This window comes from Mirounga angustirostris, unplaced genomic scaffold, assembly GCF_029215605.1.
Source record: "Mirounga angustirostris isolate CCGP_5_RB_7025 unplaced genomic scaffold, mMirAng1.0.hap1 SCAF_4, whole genome shotgun sequence".
Lineage (NCBI taxonomy): Eukaryota > Metazoa > Chordata > Mammalia > Carnivora > Phocidae > Mirounga > Mirounga angustirostris.
Window position 1 is genome coordinate 155,387,681 of NW_026991712.1, and position 14,735 is coordinate 155,402,415.

The following is a 14,735-nucleotide window of genomic DNA, read 5'->3' on the forward strand; positions in this document are numbered from 1 at the left end:
AGGTATAGAACTCAGATTCCAGAGAGAAATGTGGGCAGGGGTACACAACTGAGAACCCTTCACCCGGAGTAGTGTTGACATCATGATGATGGATTAGGTCACCGAGGGAGAGGGATGTGGATGGAGTCCCAAGAAATATCCACATTTCAGGGATGGCTGAAGAAAATGAGGAAAAGACAGAAAGAAAGGAGAAAACCAAGAGAATTGGTATCCCAGAAACCAAGGGAAGAGTGGGTAGTTTTTTGTTTTTGTGATGACCTATATGTGCTTTTTTCTTCTTCTTTTTCTTTCTTTCTTCTTATTGAAGTTTAATTGATATATAACATTATGTTAGTTTCAGGGAAGAGTTTTTTGAGAAGTGGTAATGGTTGACAAGTGCCTCTGAGAGGTCATGTGTAATGACCAAGGATGTAGTCACTGGGTTTTGCAATTAGAACAACAGCAGTAACCTTGGCAAGACCTGCATCAGTGAAGGGGACAGAAGTCAGACTGCAGTGGGCGGAGGAGAAAAGGGAGGTGAAGAAGCGTAGACAGGGAAAGTCAATAACCTTTTCAAGAAGCTTCACCATGAAGGGTAGGAACTAGGTGGAATATTGGTTTGAGATGGGGATTTAATCTAATTTCTTAAGGTAGAAGAGATTTGAGCATATGTAAATGTTGATGAAAAAGCTGGTAAGGAGGCAAAAGTGAAGGCCATCAGAGAGAAAGAATAAAGTCCTTGAGGACAGAGAGGATTAACCCCAGACAGAAGGAATATCCACACCAAATCTGATGGGAGCGTAAGAGGTTAGGGGTGAGAATGAGGATACATGTGTAGGTCGGGAAGACAGAAGTGGGAGGGAGTTCTTGACTTTTTGGACGCTACTCTGATCACCAGATTTCCTGACCTACAATTTTAGGGAGACTCAAGAGAAGAGCTCTCCCAATAATCTCCGTTCCATTTCTCCTTTGAAGATTGCCCAATTTATTTCTGTTTGGCAAAGGATACATGAGCCTAAGCCAGGTGGTCAAGCGTACCAGGAACAAGCTGGCTCCCTGGGAAAACTCCTGCTCCAGTTCAGGAGAGGTCTTGCCTTGGTTGGTCTTGATGAAATTGTCGAGGATGTGACTCCTTGCGACTTTGCCACTGTTGTCCCAATCCTGTAAAAAACTCAAGAGCCGGCTAATTGCTGCCTGCTCCTTTATGGAAGTCATGGTCAGTCAGTCCTGAAGTTGGCTACAGAGGGAGGGAAAAGACAGGTTACCAAAATATTTAGAACTATGCAAGTCCTGTAGTTTACTCTATGGGTTTTGCTTTTCCAGCAATTGGCTGGAGGCAGGGTGAGCCTCTGTCACCCATGCAGATGTTGTGACATTCAAAATACACCTCTTGAACAGATCATCTCCTACTTGAACAGGGAGGATTTAGCTGTGTTGTAATGGCGTGAAGAATATCAAGGTGGTAAATGTCGACTTCATGTTTAAGAGCTAACGTTTTAGCTCCTTGGATCCCCTGCTGCCAGCAACTAAAGGACCAGATGAGATGAAGGTGCTTGCTAAAAACCTGGGTGCCTTTCACCCCTCACTTCACACAGGGCCAGAAATGTGGGGGTCTTTAGAGACCTGGCCCTTCTCATACCAATCAGCTAAGGAAAAATGCTCCTTAACCTTGTACCTTGGGCTTTTATACTAACTCTCTTAAAAACAACTTAAAAAAAAAAGTTAGTAAGAAGAAAAAGTTTCCATTCTGTAGTTGGATTAATGGGCTGTGGTTTGTAGGAGTCTGTGTCCTTGGGAGAGTGTTTTCAGTGGGGGAGGGAAGGTTTAAAATAAACCCAATTTCCAAAAATAGTTGTGATTGAAAGTGTTATTATCCATAACAAATGTTAGTGCTGATGGGAGAGAGGCATGTGTGATTCTTTTGTCTAACAGACAAGTGAAAGTCATATTTCACATTTTCATGGGGTTTTCTGTGATTTACAGAATATTTGTGAAACATTACTTGCAGGGACCATGATTGATATGGAGAGAACAGCTTGTGTGTAGGGGAGATGTGTATTTCACGAAGACTGTTCAACATGAAATTTACAGTCCCATAAAGTGCTTCTACATCTTCGCCAGAGATCTAGTTAAAAGGACTTTACAGTCTGAAACATCCTAAAATTGATTCTAAATTAACGTTTCCTCACATGTATTTGAGATATTGATGGGGCCCAGCTAACAGAATTTTATTAGGAAGAAATAATCTGAGGCACACGGAGACAGACATACATACACACCAACCTCCACTACTCCCCAGAGGACACTGGATATGTGCTCCCGGGAAGGGCGTCCACGGAGCCTCGGGGATGGAGACAACCACAAAATCCTGTCAGCCTTAACAGCCAGGTGAATGACTGTGGATCAACCTAAACACAAAAATGACCAAAATCCCTCATAGGATCAGACATCAATCACTGTGAATGACATTATAGCCCTAAGTCTGAGAATAATTTTCAGAGGCCGTGGCCACCTTCAACAGCCAAACCGGCCTCAAGAAAATGGGGATGAGTGGCTGTTCTGGACCCAAGGGAACAGGAATTGAAACACCACAGTTAGCTTTATAAGGCAGGAACGCACCCTGTGCCCACCCAGCTGTCCCCACCCTCAACAACCCCCCCACCCCTCCATCCCCCACCCCCGCCGCTGCTGTGGGTGGACCCTTTCTAGGATCAAAATTTAAAGTGCCATCAGAGGGGCGCCTGGGTGGCTCAGTCATTAAACGTCTGCCTTCAGCTCAGGTCATGATCCCAGGATCCTGGGATAGAGCCCCGCGTCGGGTTCCCTGCTCGGCGGGGAGCCTGCTTCTCCCTCTCCTACTCCCCCTGCTTGTATTCCCTCTCTCGCCGTGTCTCTCTCTGTCAAATAAATAAAACCTTTAAAAAAAAAAAAAGTGCCATTAGAGATGCGCCCAGCAATGCTAGGACATGGAGGGTGGGAAACTTCCAGCTGGGCGCTCCCCATTATGGCCCTGAGGTTTCCTTGGATCTTCCCTATCTTACTCTTTTCTTAACGGAAAAGGAAACCACAGATGGCAGCGTTAGAAGTCACAGTGATGCAGCTGACCATGCAGTGCAGGCCCGTCACGTGGCACTGTGTGAGGTGCTGTGGGAGATGGGGGGATGAGGCACTGCCTGGGCCCTGGGGGAGCCCCCGATCTTGTGGTACAGGGGAAGAACATAAGATCTGGAGTCAGACTGGGAGCCAAGGAGAGAGGCCTCAGAAGAAACCAATCCTGCAACCCCTTGATCTCAGACAGCTTGATCAGAACCTCCAGACCCCGAGATAACCAGTTTCTGTTGTTTAAGCCCCACACCCCCCGAGCTTGTTGTGCTTTGTTGGCAGCCCCAGCAAACTCAGACATGACCCTTACTTAACCTGTTTTAGGCAGTATTTCTTACTCTGGCACTTGAGGAATTAGCTTCTTGTACCAGGCGCACTTCCATTTTTTTCTCCCCTTATCCTCACAATATAGTTTTCCACAATTTATAGTTAAATCAATAGTTAGTCTTTACATTATTGACCAGGTAGACAAACACTGTTCTCTCAAGCTGTAAACTACTATTACATTTTCTTTCCCTTGCAAGTTGGGTTTTACCTGGGTGAATCATTGTTTCTTTTTTCAATTGTTTAGATTTCTGAGTACCTAGAGCTATTTTCTTCCAAATGTTCCAAACACATAGCAATTTTTCCAAATGTTCAACCCCTAACTGATCAGTTCCATCTTTTCCCTGGTGACGTCTTTCCCACAGACTTGGTCTTTGTGCTCCAGCTGGGACTGGTTCCTTACTAAGCCTAGCACACAAATGTCCTGAGATTTCCTTTTGCCAGTTTTCTCTGCTGACTGTCCCATTTCCTGGACCTAGCTCTTCCTCCTTTTTGGTTTGCTCTCTTGTTTTGTTTTGTTTTCAAGGGTATCCTTGAAAGTCTCAAAGTGTGTTGACCTTGTGTTATATCAGTTGGGTATATAATTCCATGTTAGGAATAAACTTCCCTCAGCTTGAGCCTCCCCAGTGTTGCTGGTTGAGAAGTTCGATGTCATTCTGATTTGTGTGCTGTGGACTGTGGCTTATCATTCTTGATGCTTTAAACACTTTTCTGAAACGGTAGGATGGTGCATCTTGTTGCAGGTCTTTTTCACTTAGTATTCTAGGTCCTCAGTGGGCTCTTTTGATCAGGTGCTGTGTCCTTTGGGTTTTGGAAATTTCTTTATCGGGCAATGACTAGTCTTTTCATTGAAGAACACGTAAATGTCAGTCAATGGAGGGCTTTTCCTGCCTCCTGGGGGTCTTCTGGACTTCTCTACTTTCCGGGGGTGTGGTGTGGTGAGAGGGTGGGGGCTGCTAGATGCCTGGCATCTGGCATCCTGGGAGTGGAGGTGGGAGAGGGGCTGGGGCAGTGTGTAGGCTTTCCCACCATCACTCAGTTTTCTACCCTATCTCTCATTCCTGCCCTTCAAACTATGCCTGAGGTCTCTGAGAATGAAGGCCTCCAGAATTCAATTTCCTTTCTCCTTATGCAGCACGAGAGTTTAGAGTGGGCATGTGGTTTTTGAGAAAGGAGCTCTGGGGTGGGGGCAAAGTGCTCTGCATACAGACTTCAGCCAGTCCCCCTGTGTTTAGCCCCTTACCTCATGTCTAAAGGCACTAAGCTTTTTAGAGGTTAAACTGGGTGAACTGACTTGCTTCTTGTTGGTAATCTCCCCTTTGGCACTAAGTTTGTAATTTCTTAGGATGTTTCAAGCCAGGTAACATTCTCCCACCTGCCTTCTACCTTCCAAATATTTGTCCAGCTTTCATCTGCTGTTGCCTTCTTCCCTGAACGTTTGTGACTTAATACCTTTCTATATTTCTTTTTTTTTTTTTTAAGATTTTATTTATTTGTCAGAGAGAGAGAGCACAAGCAGAGGGAGAAGCAGGCTCCCTGCAGAGCAGGGAGAAGCAGGCTCCCCGAGGAGCAGGGAGCCCAATGCAGGACTCGATCCCAGGACCCTAGGATCATGACCTGAGCCAAAGGCAGATGCCCAATGACTGAGCCACCCAGGCGTCCCTATATTTCTTTTTTTTTTAAAAAGATTTATTTATTAGAGAGAGAGAGTACAAGTGGGGAGAGGGGAGGGGGAGAAGCAGGATTCTGGGATCATGACCTGAGCCAAAGGCAGACGCTTAACCGACTGAGATACCCAAGTGCCCCTATATTTCTTTATTTTTCTAAGGTTTTATTTATGTTTTAGAGGGGAAGAGGGACAGAAAGGGAGAGAGAAACTTAAGTCCAACATGGGGCTCAATCTCATGACCCTGAGATCACGACCTGAGCAGAAACCAAGAGTTGGAGGCTTAACTAACTGAGCCACCCAGGTGCCCCACCTTTCTATATTTCTTTAATGTTATGTCAGGGAGGTTTGGAGAGGTAGGGGAGATAAGGACTACAGTTATGTTTAATCAAGAGTCTCCAGCCACTTATTTATTTTTATCTTAACTTTTCTTCAAAATAATAAAAAATTTAAAAATTTTTAAATTTTATTTAAATTCAATTAATGTATATTGTATTATTAGTTTCAGAGGAGAGTTCAGTGATTCATCAGTTGTATATAAAAACCCAGTGCTCATTACGTCACATGCTCTCCTTAATGCCCGCACCCAGTTGCTCCATCTCCCAACCCCCCTCCCCTCCAGCAACCCTCAGTTTGTTTCCTACAGTTAAAAGTCTCTTACGGTTTGTCTCCCTCTCTGATTTTGTCTTGTTTTATTTTTCCTTCCTTTCCCCTATGCTCCTGTTTTGTTTTTTAAATTCTACATATGAGTGAAATCATATAATTGTCTTTCTCTGATTGACTTATTTCGCTTAGCATAATACCCTCTAGTTCCATCCACGTTGTTGCAAATGGCAAGATTTCATTTTTTTTGAAGGCTGAGTAATATTCCATTGTATATATACACCACATCTTCTTTATCCATTTATCTGTCGATGGACATCTGGGCTCTTTCCATAGTTTGGCTATTGTGGACATTGCTGCTATAAACATTGGGGATGCAGGTGCCCCTTCGGATCACTACATTTATAACTTTGGGGTAAATACCTAGTAGTTTAATAGCCGGGGTGTAAGGTAGCTCTATTTTTAACTTTTTGAGGAACCTCCATACTGTTTTCTGTACCAGCTTGCATTCCCACCAAAAGCGTAAGAGGGTTCCCCTTTCTCCACAGCTCTGTTCTGTTCTCAGTTGTCTTCTCACACTTTGTAATCTCCTTCACTCCCATCACTTTGTATTACAGTGTAGGCTTTGGGACTCCCAAACCCATGTTGTCAGCCTGGGCCTTCCTCCTGAGGTCCAGATGCCTCTATCTAAAGGACTCGTGCAAGTCTTCATCCTTACATTTCACACTCTCTTCAAATCCTAAGTCCCTAGGGTCATCTGGGTGGCTCAGTTGGTTAAACGTCCCACTCTTGATTTCGGCTCAGGTCATGATCTCAGGATCCTGGGATCAAGCCCTGCGTTGGGCTCTGTGCTCAGTGGAGAGTCTGCTGGAGATTCTCTTTCTCCTTCTGCCTCTGCCCCCCCCCCCATTTGTGCGCGCATATGTGTGTGTTCTCAAATAAATAAATCTTTAAAAAATGCAAATTTGACAGATTTCCCTGCTTCAAACTCTTCAATTGTTCCTCATTACCCTCAAGATAGAGTTTCAAACATCTCAGCCCAGAGAACTTGTTTAAATTCTGCCCCAACTGAAATCTGACCTTCCTCCCCCCTCCCCCGCACCTTGTCACTGCTTCTAATGGGAATTAGAGGAGGCTGCCACCTTTCCCAGGTTTCACAAACCGGTTTCTAAATTCCCCATAGCAAATCACTTCTTTTCCTCTAGCTCAAGCTTCCTGTCCTTCTCCCTCTGCCGTGCCTTGGTGCTTGTTTATGGGCCACTCCCTCAGGCTCACACTGGCTTGGGCAACTGTCTTCCTGTTCACCCAAGCACGGCTGGGCAGTGTCAACATCAACATGTTCCATCTTCCCAATGGGGGTGGCCAACTTCGTCCCTGGCACATCATGGGCGCTCAGCAAGTGTCATTTAGACTCACATCTGACGCAGTGTGCTCATAATGAGCACTTTAATTTCCTTAACTCCACACAGTAATTAATTAAACAGATGTCCTGGGTGCTGACTCCTAGCCAAGCACTGCGAGTGGGACTGGTTAACATGACAAACATAGTCTTTGCCCTCAAAGTGCTTAGAGAGTGGTGGGTGGGGAAAAAGGCAACCTGGTGATTTTAATGAAAAGTGAAAAGTGCTCTGATGGGGTAAATCCCAGGATGTGTTGGAGCAGGTAGGAGAGGCACAAAATCTAGACTCCAATGACCTTGAACCTGCACTTCCAACCAACCCAGCATTCACACTCACGAGCTACATGCTAAATGCTATGACTCGCCTGTGATGTCTGCAATCCCCAGCTCCTTACCCTCCATCTACTCTTGGGTTTAACAAAAAGCCATGAGGCAAGAATGTCCTCACAGTCCTCTTCATTCTTCCCGTGTGATCTGTACTCACACCTGTCCTCCTGTCTTCCTTCCCCCCTCCCAGGGCTCCCTATCTGTCCATCCTGCCTCCTGAGGGCCCTCACTCCATCCAAAGCTCCCTCCTCTGTATCCTCAACTGCTCTCTTTATTTAGGCATTTTTCTTGTTAACATACTTAATTCTTGCCTAGCCTAAAACAAAAACAAGCAAAAAATGAAAACAAAACCCATTTACCTCAACCCCATGTCCCCCTCCAGTTACCTCTCTGGTTTTCTCACTTCATAGCAAAGCTTCTTAAAAACCTTCTCCACACTCTTTCCTGTTCTTCCACTGACCATTCTCTTCTCAACCCGCTGCGATTTGGCTTTTCCCTCCCCTGCCACCCATCCCCCACACTCCATTCCCATCACTTCACCCAGCGTCTCTAACCTCCTCATTGCTCAGTTCAGTGAGGACAGTTTAGTCTTTTGCTCTCTTGTCCTTTTGCTGCCACAGCTAACACCACTGACCATTCCTCCTGCTCAGACTGCTTGCTTCCCTGAGGCCTCTGCACCATGACCTCTTCTCTTGGCCGGCCTGAGTCTCTGACGTTGCCTCCCTCCACCCCATTGTGGGCCTCCAGTGCCTGTTGCATTGCAGGAAGGCCTCAGTAACCTCAAACACGATTAGGAGTCTCTCTGCCTGACGTCCAGTCTCACTGTCAGCAATTCCATTAAATGAAATTTAACAAATAGTGGCAGACAAGTGTGTCCCATCATTATGCTAGGCCTCTAGGAATACATGTGAAAAAGACACAGTTTGGGGGTGGCATGGAGCCCTCTAGATAAGCAACTTCAGTTTCAATAGTGTGCTAAGTGTTATGATGGGGGTAAGCACAGGACACTTTGGGAATGTGAGCAAGGGACATCTAACCCAGCCGGGGCTGGGGTAATGGGGTAGTGGCTGTTCTGGAAGGCATTCCCGAAGAGATGCCACCCAGGCTGAACGGGGATCTATAGCCAGCCAGGTGAAGAGGTGACGAAATCGTCTTTCAGGTAGAGGAAATAAAGTATGCAAGGGCTTACAGATGAGAGATTGTAAGGCATATTTAAAGAATTGCAAGTGGGAGGCGGTACAGGTCTGTGGTTAGGAACCCAGACACCACAGCTCCATGATCTCCCACCTCCCAGCTGTGTGACCTTATGCAAAGTACTTAACCTCTCTAGGCTTCAGTTCTCTTACCTGAGAAGAGGTGATGATACCTCACAGGGCCAACAGACAACCTCACATAAAGCTTAGCTCCTGGGGCGCCTGGGTGGCTCAGTCGTTAAGCGGCTGCCTTCGGCTCAGGTCATGATCCCAGAGTCCTGGGATCGAGTCCCACATCGGACTCCCTGCTCAGCGGGAAGCCTGCTTCTCCCTCTCCCACTCCCCCTGCTTGTGTTCCTGCTCTCGCTGTTTCTGTCAAATAAATAAATAAAATCTTTAAAAAAAAAAAATGCTTAGCTCCTGTTTTCATGGCTGAGATTGTTCAGAACGGCTGGAGCACAGTCTGAGGGTGGAAACGGCAAGGGATAAAACTGTGACAACAGGCAGAGGCCAAAGAATGTGCGTGCTGTGCGTGCTGTGCTTCTGGGTCTGCACTTGATCCCCAGGGCCATGTGAAGGTACCGAAGGGTTTTAAGTCAAGGGTGACATGAAGAGAGTTTGTTCTAGAAACATCCTCTTGACTGCAGTGTAGAAAGATGATAGTAAGGGGGCAAGACTGGAAGTGGGGCACCAGTTAGGAGGCTGTTCCCCTAATCTGGGCAAAAGCTGCTGGTGACAGTAGGGCTGGAGAGAAGCAGAAATGCCACACATTTCTGGAGAAGGGAGAAGCAGCAGGACCTGGGGACTGGCAGTGGAGGATGAAAGTGGGGAGGATTCAAGGATGCCCAGCTGACGGGCTTCCTACCTCACAGAGAAAATAGGGCCCATCAGGTGCACCTCCCTTCTCTACCCTACCAGGTCAGCACCCAGCCCTTCCACATTCACGAGACTCTGCCCCTCCATCGTCAATCTTTCCATCTTTCTGACTCCCCTTAAACACCTGCTCAATCTTCACCAACCAAAATCAGTACATAAATAACGCCTTCCTTGACTGCCTTTCCCTCAAGCTTCTACCCTTCCTCCCTTCTTTTTTTTTTTTTTTTAAAGATTTTATTTATTTATTTGACAGAGAGACACAGCGCGAGAGAGAACATAAGTAGGGGGGGTGGGAGAGGGAGAAGCAGGCTCCCCGCTGAGCAGGGAGCCCGATGTGGGGCTTGATGCGGGGCTTGATGCGGGGGGCTCGATGCCAGGACCCTGGGATCATGACCTGAGCCGCAGGCAGACGCTTAACGACTGAGCCACCCAGGTGCCCCCTTCCTCCCTTCTTCACCACCACATTTCTCCCGCTGGCCTACGGGATAGTCTAAACACCGTGTGGCACGCAAGGCCCTTCAAACTTGGCCCCAGGCTAACCTCATCTCACTTCTCAACTTCCCAGGGCCCTTCCAGGGCCCTCTGCATCTGTGTTGCTCTGCCATCAAGAATGGCCAGCTTCCTTTTTGCCCTTTGGCTAATTCCCCAAGACAACAATGGGCTGTCGGTTCTGTGGCCCCACCTAGGCCACCTCATCCCCTACTCTGTGTAAAACATAACCCTCCCTCCCACTGGAGTGTGAGTTCCTCAAGAGCAGGGGTTGGTCTTCCCTATCTTTGTGTCCCCAGGGTCTGGCATAATGCCTGGCACAAAATAGGTGTTTAATAAATGCTTCCTGGGTGAATGGAAGAAGGAATCAGCCAGTTCCTGTTTGGATGGTTATATCTGAATGTCCATGATATGTAGGTCCATAAAACTACCAACTTCCCAAAGCTGCCATGTGCAGAGTGGCAGAATCTCCATCCAAGAAGGCCAGTGCAAAGTCTATGAGGCATTTTACAGCTATGACAGGAAATAGCAATGTCAGCGACGGTGTCATCTCTGGACACTAAGGACAGGGATTCAGTGCCATGAACGGTCAGTTAAATTGTAATTGGAGTGAACTGTTCCTCTGCAAACCATAATGTTCTTTAGCTGCAGCCAAATGGCATTCAAGAAGGGGAGAGATTTTTTTGAAATGTCAAGGAAATTATTTCCAATTTGGTGCTCACAACCAGAGACTCTAATGATCAGTGGAAATGAGAAGCAAACAAATTAGCACTAATGGAAAATGGCTTTTGGAAAAGAGGATTTAATTTATAGTCAACTGATCATGGCATGCAGCATGCAGTAAAAGTCAGCCTCACCAGCTTGATCATAAGAACTGGAGCATACGTGGAATGCCAGAGAAAAATATACGTATGCCATCATGCTTATTGGAATCTCTCTGTAAGTGGCAGCCAATTAAAATAGTCATTATTTTACCTTGGAGAGAAAATGGTCTGAAAAATCAAAGCACATGAAATTAAAATCCGGATTAGGAACCATGGTCCAAATTGGTTTGTTTGTGGCCTTTTCACCTTGGCAAAGTCTTCTGCAAGGACGACAAACCTACTTTGTCTTCAGCCCAGAGTGAACTCTTTGTTTTTAATTTCCTCTCCATTTTTAGAGGTGATGAATAAATCTGGACTCATCCATAAATCATTTCTATAGCAGACAAATGGTTCTTCCTCATGCACGGAAACTAAAATCACAAAATCTCAAAAACCCCAGCTATTGTACTAAAGTCAAAAGTCCTTAGTGACAAGTGGGGAGAGGTATTAAAAACCAAAAGGTCACTTGGTCTTGTTTCTAAATAAAGTTTCTCAGAGGGCTTTTTTCCCCTAAATCAAAGACACACTTCTCAAAGCAAGAAGCCTCCAGGGCACGGGCTGCCAGCCTGGCTCCCTGTCCCCAGATGGCCTCGGAGACAAGGCAGTCACTGTCCCCTCTTCCTGCAGGCTCCACCAGCAGAATGGGACAGAGGCCTTCTCTTTGGACTCCATCCTCTCAGTTCCTCACTCTCAGCTCCCCATTTGGAAAGAGAGAGGGAGGGAGAAGAGAGACAGAGAAAGAAATATTCTCCTTCCTACCTCAGGCCCAGCCAGAGAGTGTCCTGGCCTTTACTTCTACCTCAGGGCACATGTGCTACAATTGGTCACTTCCTTCTCATAGATTCCCTTCCTTTCTGCTCCCCCCTCATACCTTCTTCACAGATCCTTCCTGCCACCCATCACTTCCCTATAGACTCTAGGTGCCCCATCTTTTCCTCACAGTTGCCTTTCCCTCCATCCTCTCCCCAGAGACCACCTTTCTCCCACCTTCCTCCCCCAAAGCCCTCTGCCTTCATCCTCTCCCCAGACCTACCCTCACTCTCTACCAGACCCCACTTTTCCTCTCAGATCACTTCTGCCCCCAACTCCGCTCCACAGACCTGCCCTCATGCTCTCCCCCACAAAACGTTAACTGTCTAGGTCAACCATCATCTTTCTACACATATTCTCCTCACTCCCATACTGCTCTGTGCTTCACCTTCCCTGACCTGATTTCCTACCCCTCTTTCCTTCCTAGCCTTCTTACTCTGCCCTCAAAGGCCTTTGTTCCCAATCAGCAGTCTCCTCCACCCTTAGCTTCTCCACAGCTGCTCTGCCTCCCCTCAGCCTGCCCCTGAAGCTGGCTCTACCCCAGGTGCCACTTCTGCAGAGCGCTCCCTGGTGGAGGCTGCTTATACTCTTACACCCCAAAGATCTCAGGATTGGCGGGGGGGGGGGGGGGGCGCTTCTGTCTGCTCACCAAAGCCCAGCCCAGTTCCTTATTCCACCTCTTTCCTGTAAAAACCCTTACTACTTTGAGGGCCATGCCACTCTGTTGTATTGACTATTACCCCTCCTCATATTCATATCATCGCCCACAGACTCCAGAACAATGTACTTAATTCATCCAGGACTTTGGTATCTAGCTCACAAGCATCCTTTTCCCTCCTCAAGTCCTGTCATCATCTAGGGGGTGCTGGCCATGTCAACATCTTGACTGTCTTCTGTATTTCACTCCAGCCACCCATTCCCATGGCTACACCCTGGACCTTGTCATCACCTGGAACTACTCAAGCTTCATTATTCCACTTTCTGATCACACCTTTCTCATTCAAGTCTTTCCAAGATAAATGTTCTCTAACTTCACTGGGACCCCCAGTCCATAACACTTTTACACCCTCTTAGGCAGTTTAGGTTCTAAGCTCCATCATCTCAACCTTTTGCCAGGATCATCCACTTCCTTGTCCTCTGTCCTTCCATTTCATCTGCCTGATGAAACCCAAACCTGGATAGATTCAACTAAGCTCTCTGCACCCACCACTAGATGCCTGAATACTGCTGAGGGAAAAATACCTCCCGCACAAACACGCAGATCGCTGCTGCTACAGTGAATGGTCACCAACCTCATAACTGCCCAGAAATCTGTACGCTGCCTGTCATCCTGCTCCCATTCTTCACTCACTGAGGCTAGTTCAATCCCCCTCTGCTCTTCTCAGACCTTGCACACCATCTCCAATCCCACTCTCACTGGCTGACATCATGCCCACATTTCACAGAGAAAACAGAAACCACCAAACAAGAATTTCCTCAACTTCCTGCCATCAAACGTACTAATATACAGATCTCACATGCTTCCTTGTTGTCACAATGCAAGTGTCCCTCCACTTTTCTAGGTGAATTTCTCCACCAATGCTTTGGATCCCTGACCTTATTCCTTTTCCAGGGGTGGTACTCTGTTATTTCCTTTTCTCTGTCATTTTATCTTTTTTCCTTTTGCTGGGTCCATGACAACAGCACTTCTCTCATCTGAATAAAAACCTTTGTCTCCTTCCAGCTATTGCCTTCTTTTTTCTCGGAAAGAGCCAAACATCTCGAAAGTGTATTGTACAGTCTTCACTTCCTCACCTTCCACCTGCTTCTCAACTCACTGTAATTTGACCTCTGTTCCCATCACTCCACTGAAACTGCATTTGCAAAGGTCACCAACAACTTCCTCGTTTTTAAATCCACTGGATTTTTTTCAGACCTTATTCTACTTGATTAGTCATCAGCCTTCAACACTTTTGTGCCGTGGCTTCTGAAACACCACATTCTACCACTGACTATCTTACCACTCTGGACACTTCATCTCAATTAACTTTGCAGGTTCATCCTCCTTTGCAGACCCTCAGACTTGGGGGCTTCTCAGGGCTCTGTCCTAGGCCTTCTTCTCTTCTTACTCCTATTTATACTCTCTGGGAAGCCCAACAAATCCATCCACTGGTGTGGCTGATGTATATAAGGCACCACAGACCACCGCATTTTTATTTCCAGTTTAGGCTTATCTTGCAAGCTCCAGTCAGGCATATTCCAACCTCCTGGACACTTCCACCTGGATGTTCCAGTGGCATGTCAAACTCATCGGAGCCAGAACTTACCCTCTCCTAAAAACCCTGCTACCTCTTCGTTCTGTTTGCTCAAGCCAGGAATTTAGAAGTCATTGTTCATTTCTCCTACTTGCCCTACCAGGCATCAAGTCCAGTTCTTTTTAGCTCACAAGTATCTAAGGAATACATCCCCTCCTCTTCATTCCTGCTACTTCTCCATTCTTTAGGCCACCATAACCTTTCCCCATTACTGAAACAACTTCTTAACTAGTCTCCCTCCTTCTCCCAATCCCCAATCCCCAATCCATTCTCTGCATTGATCTTTCTAAAATGCAAATCTGATCTTTATTCCTTTGCTTAAAGCCCTTCAATGACTCCCCACTGTCCTCAGGATAAAGTCTGAGCTCTTGCGCTCATAGGTATAAAACACACTGGAAAATTTTTACCATCTACCTATAAGCTCAAAGCTGAGTGTGACATCAAAGACTCTCTAGGGTCTGGGCCTAACTTTTCTTCCATGTTTACTCTCACATTAGTATCTCCTCTGGCCAGAAGACACTCAAAATTTCTGGCACTCATCCCTCAGTTTCCCCTCATTGAGCTCCTGCAAGGAGTCCTTTGTCCTCCATATCCCCATAAGTCTTTCAAGGCCCAGCTCAAGACACATCCCCATTGTCATAAATGCAACCCTTCAACACTCTCTGAGCCCCTAAAATGCTTAGGGCTTATTCTTTTGTAGTATTTATCCCTCGCACAGAATTAGAGTTGGTTAATGCATGGTTTCTCTCCCTCTCCTTTTAAGACTTATGGAATTCATGGCCAAAAGCTTAATCTTCACTAGCTCTCACC

At 46.4% G+C, this 14,735-nt stretch overlaps 1 protein-coding gene across 6 annotated transcripts in view; it reads right to left on the reverse strand.

The window, feature by feature from the left end:
• The window catches only part of ARMH1 (armadillo like helical domain containing 1), a 54,861-nt gene that overhangs the window by 39,605 nt on the left and 521 nt on the right, over window positions 1-14,735 (reverse strand). For 5 of the 6 annotated variants that reach the window (XR_010410955.1, XM_064589275.1, XM_064589276.1 and 2 more), the window contains exons 2-3: window positions 2,263-2,387; window positions 989-1,216 (exon numbers count right to left, since the gene is read on the reverse strand). Coding sequence is in view for 4 of the 6 variants with exons in the window: in XM_064589275.1 (XP_064445345.1) it covers window positions 989-1,194 (206 nt within the window). In the remaining 2 variants the exon portion in view is untranslated. The remainder of the gene's footprint in view (window positions 1-988; window positions 1,217-2,262; window positions 2,388-14,735) is intronic. The other variant, XM_064589279.1, reaches the window with a different exon arrangement.